The following is a 15,826-nucleotide window of genomic DNA, read 5'->3' as shown; positions in this document are numbered from 1 at the left end:
GGCCACGCGGGGCGCCGCCCGCCTCCCCGAGGAGCCCCATCCCGGCGCCCGCCCCCGGCCCGGTGCCGGTGCCGCCCCCGTCCTGGTGCCAGCAGGGCAGTCATTCGAGGACACGCGCGAGACAGTGCAGAGACGTTTAATAACAATAAAAAGGCCTGCTGAGAGCCCAGGCTCAGAACCACCCCGCCGCCGCACACCCAGCACAGAAAAGGTTGCTGTAAAGTTACCATGTTTTAGTAAGAAGCAGTAGAAAGGGTTGAGGCCCCTGAGACTAGCCCGGCGGACCAGGTAAGGCAGCCGCGTGCTCCCCCTCCCCCCCTCCCCAGCCGGCCGGCCGCAAAATAACCCGAGTTCTGTCCTCGCAGGAAGGCATGACCGCCGCCAAGGACGGGTGAGGCATCCTCCGGAGGCCCAGGCCGGAGGCGGCCACAGCAGTGCAGGGGGCTCCCGCCGGGACCCAGGGCTAAGCGCGTCACCCCGGGAGCACGCTCCGGGCCCCGGGCCGGCCCCTGAGTAAGACTTCTGCCGTCCGCAAAGTGCCAAGTGTTCCTGTCCACAGCCCCAGGTTACGTGATCTTCCTCCGCTTTGTGCGTTTGGCGCAGCCCCTGCCAAACCAGCCACCTAGGACAGGGGCCGAGCTCAGGGCCGCACCCCGGTCCCCAGGCGGAGGGTCCTCTCGGCTTCTGCACAGCGACTTCCGACTGTGGCTACCTTCTTCACCCGCACGCAGGGGAGTGGCCAGGGTGAAGATGGGGTCCTGCCACCTACCGGAAAGGGAAAGCTGGGTCAGGTGTGCCTGGGGGCCTCGGCACAACCTGCCCCAGGGCGGGAAAGCTGACTGAGGTCGCCCTGCTCCCCTCCCGATCTTAACTGTGGCCAGCCTTGGCTTAGCGGCAGCTCCACTGTTCCTGAGCTACAGAACAGCGCCAAGAGGAGTAAGCTCCCAGGAACTCAAAGGTCAGCGCTCACACTACTAGCTCAGCCTCTGCAGAACTGTGTCCGTGCTGGCGATGGAGCAGGCCGTGCACACCCAGGGTGGGGCAGGAGTAGCCCCGAGAGGGACGGATCACTAGCAGCTCTGGGTCCCACCTTTCACTTGTATGGCCAGGGGCAGGTGGACCAGACCCTCTCCCTCTTCCCAGGCTGCAAGACCTGATGGTGGGGGGCTGGGGGGTGGGGAGGCCAGCTAACTAGGGAGGCGTGGCCTATAAACTACACCATGAAGAGATCATGTGTCTGAGATGCAGAACCACATATTATAAACTTAAGATACAGATAAGCACTGATAAAGAAAATGAGCTAAGTTAATGTAAAAAAAAAAAAAAAAGTACGGTACACAATAGGCCCACATTACAGAACACCACAAACATAACATACAAGAATTGCCAGGCCCAGAAGGTGAAGGGATCCTTAATTCTTGAACCCTTTGATTAAAAGAAGTTATTGATTTCCCCTATAAGACCCTGAAAATTCACAGAGAAAGAAAGTGTAAACTTTTTGCTCAATACATACACCATGTCTAAATTATCACAAATTCTGTATTAAGGTACAGTTTAAGTTTCCCCAAAGTATGCCAGCTCCCCAAACCAGGTGCACCAAGAATCTGTTTGACTGGAGTTGCCGAGACCACGTCCCTTCGAGGCACCTTCCCGTCCAGGCTGTCTAAGGTAGAAGGGGGCGCTCCAGGCACACACTGGCACATTCCCTCTCCCCACAGGGAGTCACATCAGCCTTCGCTGATGCCTCAGCCACTCCCTGCAGAGGTCACCAAGCTGCAGTCACACCTCAGACGCCATCTGCAACATCTCAGAGCATTCTCTATGCTCAGGTTCACGAGTAAAGACAGACACGGCCCATCCACACAGGGGCAGGGAAGGGGCGGATGCCCCCGTGCCCCCCTCACCTGCTATAGGGGGGGATCTCCAGGCCCAGCTCATCCATGAGGAGCTGCATGACGTCATCACATTTCCCATGTAGCTTCAGGGCAGCCCAGTCATCCTTCGGGGTCCACTAGGAACAGGGGGAGGCGAGTGAGGACATCTCACTTCTTTGCAATGGCCCTTTCTCAGCCAGACCTCTGTGGCCCATAAGTTTGGGACACGAATGCCCCAGGAACTCTCTGGTTCTCCTGCTCTAAGGTCCAGATCTAAGGAGGTGTATCTTGGTGTGCAACTTACCTGCAAGTTCACGATGTAGAGCTTGGGCCTCCGGCTGGGGGGCTTGGTCATGCACCAGAGGCGAGGGTATTTCTTCAGAACCTGCACGAATGGACGGACAGACAGAAAGAGCCCATGCACAAGAGCAAACGAAGCCACAGGAAGCTAGGGTCCGACACTGATCCAGCTAGGGACTGGCAAGCAGGCTCCCTCCCCTTCTGTCCCGTCCACTCCCTCCTCCATGGCGCTGTTCACGTACCTTTAAGCTGGAACCTAAACATAGGATTGTGTCTGCTTTGCTGGCAGCTTGAGTGGCTGCCTCCCAGTTCAGAGGCTGCCCCAGCGTCCCCCTCTCCCCAAAGTGCACAATAGTGTCCCGGAGCTGGCCCCCACACTTGTGGCAGGCCCGGCCTGTCTGGTGCCGGTGAAGGGCGGTGCGCTCAGTGACATCAAACACCCTCACGTACTCCCTGTTGGGTGTGCAGGCTGTACAGACCTGAGAAGGAGAGGGCGCTGTGGGCAGGAGCCGCCGGCCTGCACCGGCCCCCGAAACCCCAGAGGGGCTGCTCACCTCAATGTACATGTTCCCGTGGAGCTCCGAGATGGCCGTCCGAGGCAGCCCGCTCCGCAGGTGGAGCCCATCGCAGTTCTGAGACACCACATGCTGTACCTGAAGGGGAGATGGGGCAGGTCAGCAGGGGTCGGGGTGTGTGTGTGTGTGTGTGCGTGTGTGTGTGTGTGTGCGTGCGTGCTGGTGCTGTGGCGCTGCGTTCAGCCAGGACACCATCCGTAACCCTACCCAGAGCTCCCAAACCAGGGGGGACTCCAGTCCTGCATGAAGCTTCAAAGGCAAAACTGGAATGGCAGGCCGGTCTTAGCTCGACTCAGGAGGGTCCTGGGTGGGAAAGGCCCCAGGCACACCCCCCCCCCTCCGGCATCTCCCCCACCCCAACAGCTCTGAAGCACTTGGCGAGCTAAGAGGGCAGATGCTTGCTCTCAGCTAGGAAGGGCTCAGCTCATTACATTTCAGGTAGCTGAAGGACCAGAAGGATTGACCCTTCCCCACATGGTTCAAAGTGCTCAGCAGAGGGTCTCCAGAGGTTGCCCACGAGCTTCCCCTGTATGTAGATGCCTTCTGAGATCTGTGGGGACAATGTGATAGAAACACAGGGGGAAAGAGCCACCAGCAGCTCTGGGCCTGAGATCGGTCCCGTACAGGATGATTCATGAGAGAGATTCGAACCCGGAGTCTCAAACCCGCGGTAGGCACTCATCTCAGCGTCCAAGGGCTGACAAGCTATGACGCAGTTGCTGCTCGGGCACAGAGGTGGCCCTCCAGGTCCTGTACTGGGGACCCAGCTAGCCACCTCGGGTTCTTACCAGCTTTTGCTCATGTAAGCGGGCGATGCTCATGTGGGTGAGGGTCGGCTCAGCCTCACTCAGGTCAGCGGCACTGCCGGGTAGAAGGGAGCACAGGGGTGGGAAGCTGTGAGGTCAGGCCCACGCTGCCTTGGCTGGACCGTGTGCGAAGGCTGTGTGAGGGCTGCGCTAGGCCGCTTACCTGATGCTCCTCCCTTTCTGGAGCAGCGTCCACACTCCATTGGGGCCCCGGTAATCTGGGATGGAGGCTGCCTGCACGTCCACAAAGAACATAAACCCGGTGACAATGCATCACTGTAGGAACTGGCACAATTTGCAAGAGTGAAAAGCAAACGTTCCTCTTCACGTGGTGTTCCAGGCTTGTCCTCGCACTAGGCTCTATCCATTCTGGAGGCTCAGCACTTCCTACCATAACCTGCCTGCACCCAGACAGAGGGGCTCCTTCCCTCTGCCCACACCTCTGCTCCCACCTGGTCTAGCTCATCCCTCCAGGTCTCAAGGATCCTGCCGACTCTGGGAACCTCTCCAGCACTGGGAATAGCCCAGGCTATGTAGCCACACCCGTCCTCTAAACCGAGGCAGAGGACTGGCCAGGCTCATCTGTGGGTCCCCAGGGCCCGGCCAGTGCTCCGGGAAGGTTTAGCAAATAGTGAAACCTCAGGTCAGAGCACTCAACTGTCCTAATTCTTGTATCCTGGTAGTGTTTGCTGTCTTCCCTTCACAAAGATAGCCAATCTCTCCACACAAGATAAGCACCACTGAACTTCTCTAGTTCTCGATCCAGCAAAACAAAACCATCATGAGAGAAGACAGTAGGCCAGGATCAAGGACTCCTGTGTTCCCCAGGCTGTGAGTGACCTGCCTTCTGGGGAGCCCTGTCTCCCTCCTGCAGCTGAAGCTTGGAAAAATGCCCATCCTGAAGAGCGTGGTTCTGAATGACACTGAAGAGAAACCTCAATCAGTAATGCTCAACTACAGAGCAGCACACGGCTGTCCGTAACCCTGTGCAGCACCCCCACAAATGACAGGAACGCACACGTCACTGGAGGCAGGAGACCCCACTACCAGGGCTCCAGGGTCTGCAAGTCAGGGTGCTCAGTGCTCCTTACACATTCTTGTTTTGGAGGCTCTTACTCTCACCCTTGCCCGTAAAACCTTACTCAACCTTCAAGGCCTGGCTTCAATGCTGTATCGCACAGAAAGCCAACCAGATGGATTTTGCTGCTGAAGCCATGAGGGGGTGGGATGGGGAGGTGGCTGTCTGCGTTTCCACTCTAGCAACCTAGCACAACCAGCTTTGCCTTAGCTGTCTGCTTACACGCCATATTCTCATCGCCTGCGGGCATCTTGAGGCTGGAAATCCTCAGGCTCCCCTGTGCTGGGCCTACACTGCGTCACACTCAACATGCACCCGCTAAGTAGACAATGACACTCTCAAAGCTACCCATGTTCTGTGGCCCGAGACAGCTTCCCAATAAAACCTGCCCAAACCCCACGCATTTCTCTCCTTCCCCTGGTGTACTCTCGTTCGTCCTGCCTTGCTTCCTAGTGACTTTCAACACGTAGAAAATCCGGTGAATGGGGAACCTGGAGACAAGTTCTGGGCTTAACTCTGCCCACCTAACCTTGGGCTAGTGATGAACCACCTTGACTTTAAGTGAGGAGCTGCCCGCAGGCACTGAGGTTTCAGTCCCTCTTACGCCTCCTTCCTTTCTTGTGTCTAAACAGGCATCGCAAAAACTGCATACGTTGATAAATGCTTATCTCCCCAGTGAAGTTTGAAGTGGAATCATTTCAAGCCTCTCTGGGAAACCACATGGGTAGGGGGCGCTTGGTGGCCACCCAAGGTCCTGATCTCCGGGTGGTGGGGCCCTGCGCTGGGGGGGGGGGGGGGCAGTCTGTCCGAGAGTCTCTCTCCCTCTGCCCTGTGCACGTTCTCTCAAATAGATAAGTAAGACTTTAAAAAATGACGAGAGAAAACAGTGGGGTGCCTGGCGGCGTCAGTCGGAAGAGCGTGAAGCTCTAGATCTGAGTCCTGCGTCCCAGCCCCACACTGGGTGTAGAAATTGCTTTTAAAAATGGACCAAGCAACGGCTTGGAGACAGCACAGCAGAGCTGCTCTGCGCGAAGGTGCGTTTCCTGCGGGTCAGGGCCGGCGCGCAGAGGGCTCTGCCGGGTCCTGGGGCCCGTCACCCGGCAGGGGGCGCCCCGCCCCGCGCGGGCGGCCGGACCCTGGAAAGGGCCGCCTCACCGTGCTGATCCCCGCGCCGGTGTAGACCACCAGGTACTTGGCGTTGCGCACGGCGCCGGCCAGCTCGCGGACCTTCCTGCGCAGCTCCTCCGGGTCGTCGCACACCTGCCGAGACGCCGAGGCCGGTCGTAAGCCCCGCCCCGCCCCGCCCCGCCCCGCCGGCCCCGGGCGCGCCGCGGACTCGCCTCCTCCTGCCGCCGCTTCAGGCCCTCGCGCCGCCTGCTCCGGCCCTGCAGCTCGGTCACCAGGTCCTCGCTCTCCGCCAGGAGCCGGCCCTCCTCGGCGCTGCGCTCGGCCACCGCCTTCCTCAGGATGCGCGACACCTGCGGGCGCGGGGCGGGCGGTGAGGGCGGCGCGGGCCGGGGGCGCGGCGCGGGGCGGGCGGCGGCGGCGTACCTGGCGGAGGCGCTCCCGCTGCTGCTCCTCCCGCAGCCTCCGGACCCGCTCCGCCGCCTTGCGCTCCGAGCGGCTGGGACCCCCGGCTGCCATCGCTCCCGGGAGGCCCGCGCTTCCGCTTCCGCCTCCCGGCAGGCCGCGCACCGCGCATGCGCGCCAGGCGCCCCGCCCTTCCGGCCCCGCCCACGCCGCGCGCAAAGGAGGCACCTGACGGTCTCTTTAAAAGGTGTTTATTGGTCATATACAAAATAAAGAAAACCTTATATATCACAAACATACACTATGTACAGCAATAAATACCCGGGGTCCGGCCCAGTGCCGCCCCCCCCTGGACAATAATTTAGCAATAAATACTGCACAGGGCAGGCGGGGCGCTGCGCCGCGGCCCAGGGAGGCCCCTCCTCGCCTGGATCTTCAACGGCCCGGGAGCCCCGGCAGCCCCCGGACCCCCGCCCCTGCTTCCAGCCCTCGGCGACTCCCTGCACCCAGCCCCTCAGCGCCAGGGCGGCCCCGGGGCCGGGCACCGGGCTAAACGGCGGCGCCACCCACTCCCGTTTGGTTAAAGGCTTCAGGGAGCAGCAGGGTGCGGGGTGCGGGGGAGGGAGGGCCGGCCCCTCGAAGCTCCCCGGCACGCTCCCCTCCTGCTCGGGCTGCCCAGGCACCACGCACCAAGGCTGCTGCCCCAGCGCGGGGTGGAGACCCGGTGACTGGCCCACGGGGACAGCACATGCTCAAAACACACAGGCCTGCAGGAGGACAGGCCACAGCCCTGCCTCGTGTGCCCTCCACGTCTCCCCGCCTGCTCCAAAACTAGACGGCCAACAGGAAGGCAAAAACGCGCCAAAACGAATTATTCAGTGGCTTCTGGGGGGGGGGGGGGATCGTTACCGTGTTGGTTCCTTTCACCAAACCACAGCCTAAAAAAGCAACTTACAAGATCCCAGAGCGGAAGCGGTGCTGCAGGCTGTGGCTTGGGCTGCCCAGTGGTGGATGGGAGCTTGAGCCAACTGGCCACCTCAGAGAGGGGAGGCGACAGGGACAGGAGGGGGCTTGACCACCTGTCCCAAAGCAGGCCGCAGCCAATCAGAGCTGTGGGCTCACGCGCTGACCACAGAGGCTGCTGTTGACCATCAGCGGTGTGCACAAAGACCTGGAGCAAGAGCAGAAAAGCCTCCAGGGGAGACCTGGCATCCGGCAGAAACCAGAGCACCACACGGCTGAGCAGCCACATCTCCTCACCTGGACAAACAGCAGTGCCACCCAGAGCAGCAAGCCAGGGCCATGGGGAGGTCTCCCTGGGGTCATACTCAGGGCAGGAGCTGACCTGTTCCCACAGGGCTCTCCTCTGAAATCTGAGTGTCCGTGTTGGGATAAGGGAGGAGTGAGGGCAAGATGGGAAGGAAGGTGCACATCATGGTTTACTTAGCGGGCAAGTTTGGGAGACTTGGCCTCTGCCAAAGCCCTCGATTCGCTGTGTCAGAAAAGTCGGGAAAAAGAACACGACACCGTCACAGTAGGAAAACTAAATTAACAAGAATCAGAAAGACACCAAAGCAGTCACATGTGGACACAGGCTGTACCTGTCAAGAAACCAAGGTGATGGGAGGGAAGGGGCAGAGTGCGGAGTGGCCCCGCTGGGCGGGCTTGACAGGAACGGGATGTTCCCCCAGACCCAAGGAACAGTTGCTCCAAATCCAAAAACCATGAAAGGAAACATGGCCTCACTAACTCTAGAAGCTTCTTCTATTACCTAAATCAGATCTGCAATTGGTCTTCTCCGGGTGCCCACCCCCACAGCCTGCCTCTCACCTTCCAAGCCTGTCTCCTTCCTCTGCTCTCCAGGTCTCCAGCCTGGGAGATGGATGACTGCCTCCTAGCCAGGACCAAAGTGGGGACCAGAAGTGGATATGGAGGGCACAGGCTTCTCCCTCTCTTCAGAGACTCTTAGGATGGGATTCCAAATCAGTGCCGCTACGACCAACATCGACAACTTTCATCTGGACCCTAGGTAGACAAAGCCACATGGCAGGGAGGGGCAGTAAGCCACTAAGTATTGAGAGTCAACAGTCAGAATCTCCACGGCAGGCCGACCCGAGTCCAACCGGGACCGGGGAGCATCTAGGACCAAGAGAAGATAGAATCGGACAGCATGGCCCTGTTCCTATCCCACGGCACCCGGGGTCACACCCAGGGAGGGAAACCCTGCTGCCCCCAAAGTCATGCCCCACCAGGCTGCAGTGAGATTCTTTTCACCAGCCCACACCTCTGTGCTTTATAGGGGCTCAAGCCCCCAGAGAAGCTGCCCAGCGACCTCCAGGAGAAGCCGAGACCCATGTGGCCAGAGACAGGGCAGTAGCCTCTTGAGGGCAGGCACCGCAGGCAGCTCCCGTCACAGGCCTAGGAGGAGCTTCCCGAGCCAGGGCTGGAAGACTAGCTGCCTCTGTCGAGGGGCCATGGGGAGGTGGGCTCAGCCCCGGAGAGATGCACCTCCACAAGCTGAGCAGCGCATCCCTGGAAGACACAGATCCCAAAGGGAGGCAAAAAGTGGCCCACAGCCAAGAGCCGGAGCACATTCAGGGCGAGGTGAGGGACAGGACCTGGCCCTGGAGACTGTAGCCCTTGTCTGACACTGGTGGAGACCCCCCCCACTCTGGCCCGCAGGCAGGGAGAGGGGCCACCCCAGACAAGCCCCAAACCACCTGGTTTCCCGGGAAGTATCCCTTCACAGCATGGAAACACGGCTAGGATAGGTGGGCAGCAGGCCTTGACACTCCCACATGGGCCATAGGGTTCCCCGGATGGGGCCCACGTGACACCTGCAGGAACAAGGCTGCGCTCGACGGCCAGAGCCCACACGTGTTGATGAGAGGCCAGAAGGAAGACACCTGGGGGCACCTAGTGACTTCTTGGTCCCTGCTAGTCTGTCACCCATGGCCAGAAGCGGTGGGCACGGAAGCGGTGGGGTCGGGGGGCGCTCTGGGATGGCCCCTGGTCTCACCCACCCGGCCACTGGTTCAGCCCAAGCCTTCCAGAGACATGCGAAGCCAAGGCTGTGCAGAGGTGAGAGCGGCAGAGCCCCGTATCTGATCCTCTGGGGTCCTGGGTCAGGCACCGAGGCAGAGGGGCCGGGCTGGCGGGCAGATTCCCAGGCCCTGCCGAAGCAGGAGCTGCCCAGCACCCAGTGCAGGCCCAGCATGCCAGCAGAAGCAAAAACACAACCAAATCCAAAAAACAGACACGGGAATAACAGACACAAGAAGTGACACCCACAGGTCAAAGGTCACCAGAAGCACCAGCACGGGACGCTGCACAAGACCTCACCAGGCTCAGACGACAGCACTACGGCACGGCACCGGCAAGAGACGGAAGCAGGAAGGGCAAGGGAGTAAGTCACTTTCGGTACAATTGCAAAAGAGATAGCAAAGAGGGCGCCAGCACGCGCCTTGTGGTCGCTCACGGCTTGGCTTTTTTTTTTTTTTTTTTTGTCTTTTTTAAAACTAAGTTTTATAAATAACGTCTGATAACTCTGTGTATATAAAAACTAAACTCCAACAGCCACAAAGACTTGTCCATAAGTTTACAAGAAAGGGATTTTTTTTTTGTTTTTTTCTTTTGTTAAACTAGCAAAGTTTCTATTATACTTTCCTTCCTTGTCCATATATACGGTCAAATGTTCTTGCTTGTTTTTTTTTTTTAAAAAGACAGTTTTATAAATACTCTGCAGCTCTTTTTTCTTTAGCTTTTAAACATATAATTTAATAACTTCGTAAAAGGAACTCCTCTCTTTTAAATAAAGGGCTATGTAACCACACAAATAGCTCATGTAAACAGTGACACGGGACCCATCGCAGGACACGGGACACACCCTTCACGTATGCTCACAACCAGTGATTTGGTCTTGTTCAGTGCAATGTGTCAGGCTGGAGCGCCGTGGCCCCTGGCCCAAAGCCACAGAACGCCCTGTCCCTCCCAGCGCCTGTAGCGCCCAGGCTGGTGGCCCGCCCATGCAGGGCCCTCGAGGACACCCTACTCGTAGGAGCAGAGGCCATCTATGCCCATTGGCCGCACTGAGAGTGAACCACAGCCCCCTGCCAGCCGGCAGCGGTCAGGGCTGTGGGCCACCAGGAGTGGCCAGCGGCCCCCTGCCCTGGAGCCCTCCCTGCTCAAACTCGCAAGCCCCAGAGTGCGCGTCCGGTGTTCCTCTGTTCCCACGGGGCCAGCCCTAGACTCCAAGCCTGCACGGCCTTGGTACAAAGGGGACTGGGGCGACCCCACACCACCGCCGAACTGACCAATCCCAACGTACAAAACACACGATGACAACGACGAGATCAGAGGGGCTCAGCCCGGCGCCCCCGGGGTGCAGGTTGTGCTTTGCAGGGGAGGGAGGAGGCGGGAGAGGAAGAAAGGAGAGGAGAAAGAAGGGACAGGGCTGCCAAACTCGCCATGCGCCTAGTGGCCCCTCGCAGACCCGCCCGGGCAAGCGCGCGTCCCTACGACCGGGCGTCCGTCTTGGACTTTACTATCGTGATGACGCTGGTGGCGGCCACCTTGCCGGGGACGAGGGGCCCCAGGCCGGCGGCGAGGGGTCCCCGGGCCGGCGCCACGGGGCTGCGGGCCACGGTCCTGGCGAAGTTCTGCAGGGCCTCGTACTTGGAGCGCAGCGCGTCGAGCTCCAGCTTCATGCTGGCGTTCTCCGAGGCCAGCTTCTCCACCTCTTGCTGCAGCTCCGCCTTCTGCTTCTCCAGCTCCTCCTTCTGCGTCACGCGCTTGACACGGCAGCTGGCAGCGTAGCCGCGGTTCTTGAGCGTGCGCCGGCGCTGCTTCAGCTGGATGATCTCCTCCTTGGACAGGCCTCGCAGGTGCTGGTTGAGCTCCCGCACCGACATGGTCACCAGCTCCTCGTCGGTCAGGCTGGTGCCATTCTCTCCCGGCTCCCGCTTCACCTGGGGGAGCGACAGGGCGTGAGGTGGGGGCGGAGGGGGGACGCCCACCCCGGTGCTCCCCGGCTCCAGACGCCGCCCCCTCTGTCCGCTCACCTTCAAGGCTTTGTTTCCTTTATTGGGGGTCGTCATAACCCGGGGGCACGGCAAGCAGGCACTCTGCGGGACAGGGAGCAGAGGTCAGGACCCCACAGCCCACTCTCCTCTCCCTCCCCAGGCCGCAGAGCCCCCAGCCTCGCCTCTCACCTGACCATTCCCGATACCTGGCCCAGAGGACCACCTGCCACCCTCTGGCTAGGCTGCTCCCCGTGCACCTTGTGCCCAGGAACCCAGTGGGCCAGATCAGGGGAGGGAAACTGAATGAACGGCTGTTAGAGAACGGCAGAGACTAGAAAAGGGCCTCGGGAAGAGATGGAAGGGATGCAGGAGGGGCCAGCCTAGAAGGAAGCCGGGAGCTTTAAAAATAACCCCAGTGTGCGCCCCAGAGCATGGCTGTTCCTGGCGAGTCACGCTGACTCAGCACATCGCTCCCGCTCCCTCACCAGCCTGGCCTGGCGCTCCCCAGGGCTGCCAGCCAGCACAGCCCGGGGACCCGCAGCCTGGGCAGAGCGCTGCTGGGGCCAGTGCCCCCACACCTGTGCACTCCAGGGCCCGACCTCCGACAGCCCCCTCCCCTTAGCTGCCCTGGTACGGGGGTCCTGGGGGGGGGGGTTCCCGTGAAGGCCTCGGGGCCAAGACGAGGATGCAGGCGAGTCAGACTTTTCACTTTGAAGAGCTTGACCGTCCTCAGCATTGGTGGGAGCCCCCCCCTCCACCCCCAGGTGGCAGGCACCCCAGCAGAGGCTGGGCTCAGCCCACCTCCGCTGCCTGGTGGAGCAACCTTCCTGTGGCTTTGGATTGCGGCATCTTGTGCCCCTGCCCCACCCCATCACTGCTATTTCCTAACAGTGCCCGGTTAGCCACCCAACCGGGGGACCCGCTCAGCCTCCTCCAGCCCTCCCCCCCACCAGGGGTCAATGCCCACAGCTCAGAGAACAACAAAAGGACTGGGGGGTGCAGACCAAAGGGCCCCCTCGCAGCCATTCAGTTGCCTTTCCCATACCCGGCCCTCAATGCTTTCTCAAGCCCTGCCAAGGACATTTCTGTGCACCTAATCCTGCAATTCTGGCCCAGCCAGCCCCCCACCAAACCCTTAAACAAGGACGCTTCCCTCTCAAACCCCTACTTGCCAGGTTTGGCACAGAAAGGTAAGTGGCTGGAGAAAAAGAAGGACCGTGGTCTCCCTGCTGCAGGAGGTCACAAGCTCTGCAGGTAGCCCTGGGCTGGGGGCTTTCTCACCCTCACTGGGGAGATACAGCACAGGTGGGGGAGGTGGAAGTGCAAAGCGGCTTCAGGGTACAGCGGCCACCTCACCTAGCCCCGTCCTAGTCCCGGGACGTGCCTCACCACAGCCGGGTTCCCCAGGGCTCTGAGGCAGACCCTGAGGCTGGTCCCATGGCTGTTCCAGAGCAGAGGATGGAGAAGACACCAGCTGGAGGCCAGAAGATCCCCAGAGCCCCAGACCCACCCAGGGGGCTCCCCCAGCCTCGAGTCTGAGTCAGGGTACAGGGACACTCCCCTGGGTCTAACCGTTGTCAGCCCAAAGGAACAGCCCAAGCACCAGCTTTTCCCGCCAGCCATCCTCCCTCCACCCCCGAATGCTGAGCACAACGGTGACTTCCTGAAGAGATCACACAGAGAAGTGCCGAGTGTGGCGGCTGGAAGCTGAAAAGTGCCTCCTCGACAGATTTCACCCTCTGCAGAAGGCCTGAACTCAGCACAAGTGCAGCCACTCGCCTCCTAATCAAAGGTGTAGCGTGTGTCTGCGTGTGGTGGGGGAGGGGCAGGTCTCTGCAAAGCCTGTGCTTCAGGCTCCTGACCAGGCCTCTGCCCACCTGGGACACACACAGGTGTGACAGTGATAGCCTTTGGGGAGGGACTGTTAGAGACAGCTCAGGGTACCCCTAGAAGCCAAAGAAAGGGTACCCGGGAGGCCGGATTAAGGAGAAGCTTCTGCTTTTCCCCCGTCCCACAGGCTCTGTCATCCTTCCCCGCTCCCCTTCCCCAGAGGCTGAGCCACCTCGTAGAGAGGGCTCGGGTGGTCCCAACAGCCTGGAATCCCCAGGGTATGCTGGGCCACCTCCTCAGGCTGACAGCCAGCTGGGAAGGGAAAAACGGGTTCAAACAGTGCCACCCCTTACCTGGGCCCAAACCAGGATGTGGACAGGTGGCAAGAGCAACACAGCCAGCCAGCCCCTGCTCCTGGGCCTGGCCCCAAATTCTAGTGGCCTCAACCTAGCCTGGCCTTCACCACCTCCTCCGAGATCCCCCAGCCGCTGAAAGCCATTCTGGAAAAAGCCAACGACTCAATTTCCACTAAGAATAAAGAAGAAGACTTAGAAAACCAGCCCTTCGGGAATCTGCATTCCTCAGGTATAACATTGCCGCAGAAGGAAAGATCAGCTGAGGTGTTAAACATCTGGCATCGATGAGCCCAAAGCTAAGTATGCGTGTGTCTGTGAGTGCGCGCGTGTGTGTGTGTGTGGGGGGGGGGGGGGAGGGGGATCCCTGAAGACAGACCACAAGGCCGGCCAGACCTAGCCATGAACCACACCCCCGCCCCTGGAGGCCAGGAGCCATCCACAGTCAGGAAAGGTAGCCCAGGCCACACCACCCTCAGGCTGCCCCCTCCCAATCCCGACACTCACCGGGGCCACAGTCTTCACTAACACCCACACAGCACGGAGCCCAGCCTGGAGGGGGACAGCTCTGGGGTGATGGGGAGCGGAGTGCCTTCCGCGTGCCTCCCACACCAGCCCACCGGCTGTGCCCCAGGACCAGGCGCCCTCGGCTGTGGCCGCCACCTGCAGGGCTTGGACCCAAACCCCAAGGCCAGTCTGCCAAAGGGGCAGGGCCTGCTCACCAGCACCTCACTCCCCAGGTGCCAAAGTCCTGCCGCCCCGTCTCATTGGAGTTTCCTGGTAGAGCTGCACCTGCTCGCCCCTGCCCTGTCCACTGTCCTCCGGGACTGGAGAATCCAGGCACCCCTGTTTCTGCCACTGACTCCCTCCGGCCAGGGTGCATCCCTCCCTTCCCCGCCCAGGGGCTGCCCAGCCCAGCCCACTAGACCAGTCACAGGGAAAGCCTGCTTCCCAGCCTGGCAAGCACGGCCCCCCTAAGCTCCTCCCCTCCTCTCACTCAGAACTATTTCCCAGTTTGGGGAAGTGTCCCAGACGCCGGTTGGGGACCGGACGCCGGAGGCGAGCACGGCCGGGCGGGCCGGGCGGGCGGGGGCTTCATGTTCGGCCGGGACACGACACCTGCACGCAGGCCCCTGCACCTCGTCCTCGCCCAGCCTTCAGCTCGCCCAGAAGCCCAGACTTGAGCCGCTGCCCTGGGCCTGGCCCCCGCCCCGCTTCCCCTCCCGCTCTCATCCCCCGGCCTTTCAGACCCCAGGCCCCTGGCTCGGCCCCCCCCCCCCATTAGAACGAGCATCCAGTGACCTCATGCTGATGACTCAGCAAGTCTCCCTCCGGGCTCTGGCACGCGTGTGACGGAGCGAAGCCGGCGCGGGCAGGGTCTTCCCGGGCCCGCCACGTGCCGCCCCCCCCGCGGCCCGCCGGGGACCCCAGCGCCCGGGCCGGCGGGCACGGACACCTGATGAATCAGCAGCCGGGCCCCGGGCTCTTCCGCGGAGCCGCGGGCGCCCCGCTCCACCCCACCCTTTCCTCCCGCCACACGGCCGCCCCTCCCACCAGGGCGCCCGGGGCTCCGCCGAGCGGGCCCCGCCGACGCCCCGCCCCGCCCTCCTCCGGCCCCCGCGGCCCACCCCCGGCACCCCGGGCGCCAGGGCCCGCGGCCGCTCCGACCCGCGGGGAAACCGAGGCACGGGCCGCCGGGAGCGCGCCGGCAAACGAGCAGCGGGGAGCGCGCGGCCCGCCCGCCGCCGCCGCCGCCCGGGGAGCCGCCGCCCGCCCGCCCGCCCCCGCCCGGGCCCGACCCCCGCCGCCGGCCCGCCGCCGCCGCACTCACCCAGCACACTGCGGGCCCGGGCGGGCCGAGGCCGGGCGGCCGGCGGGCGGGGGTCGGGGCCGCGCGGGGGCTCCGGGCCCGGGGTGGGGGCTCGCCGCCTGCGCGGGCCGGGCCGAGCGCGCTGGGAAGGCCGGGCCGGACCAGGCTCGGGATCCGCCGCCGCCGCCGCCGCCGCCGCCGCTCCACAGACGTCACATGATGTTTGGTCACGTGGGCTCCATTCATGAAGCGGCGACGGGCCGGCCGCGGCTTAAAGGGGCCGGAGCGGCGGCGCGGCGGCACTGCGCCTGCGCGGGGAGCCGCGCCCGCGGCCTCGCCCTGCCCCGCGCTCCCCCCGCCGCCGCCCCCGCCGCCCCCGCCGCCCCCGGCTCGCAGGGGCCCCGCAGCGCCGTCCAGCGTCCGCGCGGGGGGCTGCCCTGCGCCCAGTCCTAGAGGCGCCCGCGCCGCGGCCCGCTCCGCCGGCGAGACCCTTCCCGCGCCGTCGGGGCTGTCGGGGCTCCGGGCCCGCGAGGCCGCGTCTGCCCCCGCCCTCCAGGGACCTCTGGCTGCTGCTCGGCTCCCAGGGAAACAGGCCCCCGGGGGAAGAAGGGACGTCGGGGGGATCCCGTCGCCTCTGCACTTCCCTTCT

At 62.3% G+C, this 15,826-nt stretch overlaps 2 protein-coding genes and 1 long non-coding RNA gene across 17 annotated transcripts; 1 reads left to right on the top strand and 2 right to left on the bottom strand.

The window, feature by feature from the left end:
- Positions 1 to 120: 120 nt before the first annotated feature.
- Positions 121 to 6,343, bottom strand: SIRT7 (sirtuin 7). Of its 5 annotated transcripts, XR_003144619.3 has the most exons (11): positions 6,185 to 6,343; positions 5,974 to 6,111; positions 5,789 to 5,893; positions 3,719 to 3,789; positions 3,538 to 3,610; positions 2,729 to 2,827; positions 2,417 to 2,653; positions 2,179 to 2,259; positions 1,905 to 2,011; positions 1,379 to 1,464; positions 713 to 765 (listed from the first exon to the last, which is right to left on the bottom strand). XR_003144619.3 is itself a non-coding variant. In XM_025468328.3 (10 exons), the coding sequence occupies exons 1-10, from the start codon at positions 6,275 to 6,277 to the stop codon at positions 567 to 569; spliced, it is 1,203 nt and encodes a 400-aa protein (XP_025324113.1). In that variant the 5' UTR covers positions 6,278 to 6,342; the 3' UTR covers positions 121 to 566. The 5 variants fall into 5 exon arrangements, 4 of the variants coding, with proteins under 4 accessions (XP_025324113.1, XP_025324114.1, XP_035576450.1 ...); XM_025468328.3 differs by lacking the exon at positions 1,379 to 1,464 and having other exon boundaries at positions 121 to 765; positions 6,185 to 6,342; XM_035720558.2 differs by lacking the exons at positions 713 to 765; positions 1,379 to 1,464 and adding an exon at positions 1,522 to 1,756.
- Positions 6,344 to 6,397: 54 nt separating this feature from the next.
- Positions 6,398 to 15,407, bottom strand: MAFG (MAF bZIP transcription factor G). 11 transcript variants are annotated; one of them, XM_025468338.3, is made up of 3 exons: positions 15,199 to 15,402; positions 11,224 to 11,286; positions 6,398 to 11,130 (listed from the first exon to the last, which is right to left on the bottom strand). In XM_025468338.3, the coding sequence occupies exons 2-3, from the start codon at positions 11,257 to 11,259 to the stop codon at positions 10,678 to 10,680; spliced, it is 489 nt and encodes a 162-aa protein (XP_025324123.1). In that variant the 5' UTR covers positions 11,260 to 11,286; positions 15,199 to 15,402; the 3' UTR covers positions 6,398 to 10,677. The 11 variants fall into 11 exon arrangements, with proteins under 11 accessions (XP_025324123.1, XP_025324126.1, XP_025324124.1 ...); XM_025468341.3 differs by lacking the exon at positions 15,199 to 15,402 and adding an exon at positions 14,670 to 14,840; XM_025468339.3 differs by lacking the exon at positions 15,199 to 15,402 and adding an exon at positions 13,875 to 14,267.
- LOC125755693 (uncharacterized) lies at positions 12,094 to 13,573 on the top strand. The gene is made up of 2 exons (XR_007412754.1): positions 12,094 to 12,374; positions 12,635 to 13,573. It is a non-coding gene; the product is annotated as an uncharacterized LOC125755693 (long non-coding RNA).
- Positions 15,408 to 15,826: the final 419 nt, after the last annotated feature.

This window comes from Canis lupus, chromosome 9 (genome assembly GCF_003254725.2).
Source record: "Canis lupus dingo isolate Sandy chromosome 9, ASM325472v2, whole genome shotgun sequence".
NCBI lineage: Eukaryota > Metazoa > Chordata > Mammalia > Carnivora > Canidae > Canis > Canis lupus.
This window is presented reverse-complemented; position numbering and strand designations above follow the sequence as displayed.

Excerpts from the sequence above, each read along its gene's own strand:
- SIRT7 (XM_025468328.3), bottom strand. The coding sequence starts at position 6,277 with ATGGCAGCCGGGGGTCCCAGCCGCTCGGAGCGCAAGGCGGCGGAGCGG. Across the intron at positions 2,012-2,178 it reads TCTACATCGTGAACTTGCAG|TGGACCCCGAAGGATGACTG; the intron begins GTAAGTTGCACA and ends CCCTGTTCCTAG. Across the intron at positions 766-1,904 it reads GAGATCCCCCCCTATAGCAG|GTGGCAGGACCCCATCTTCA; the intron begins GTGAGGGGGGCA and ends CCTTTCCGGTAG.
- MAFG (XM_049113836.1), bottom strand. The coding sequence starts at position 11,259 with ATGACGACCCCCAATAAAGGAAACAAAGCCTTGAAGGTGAGCGGACAG.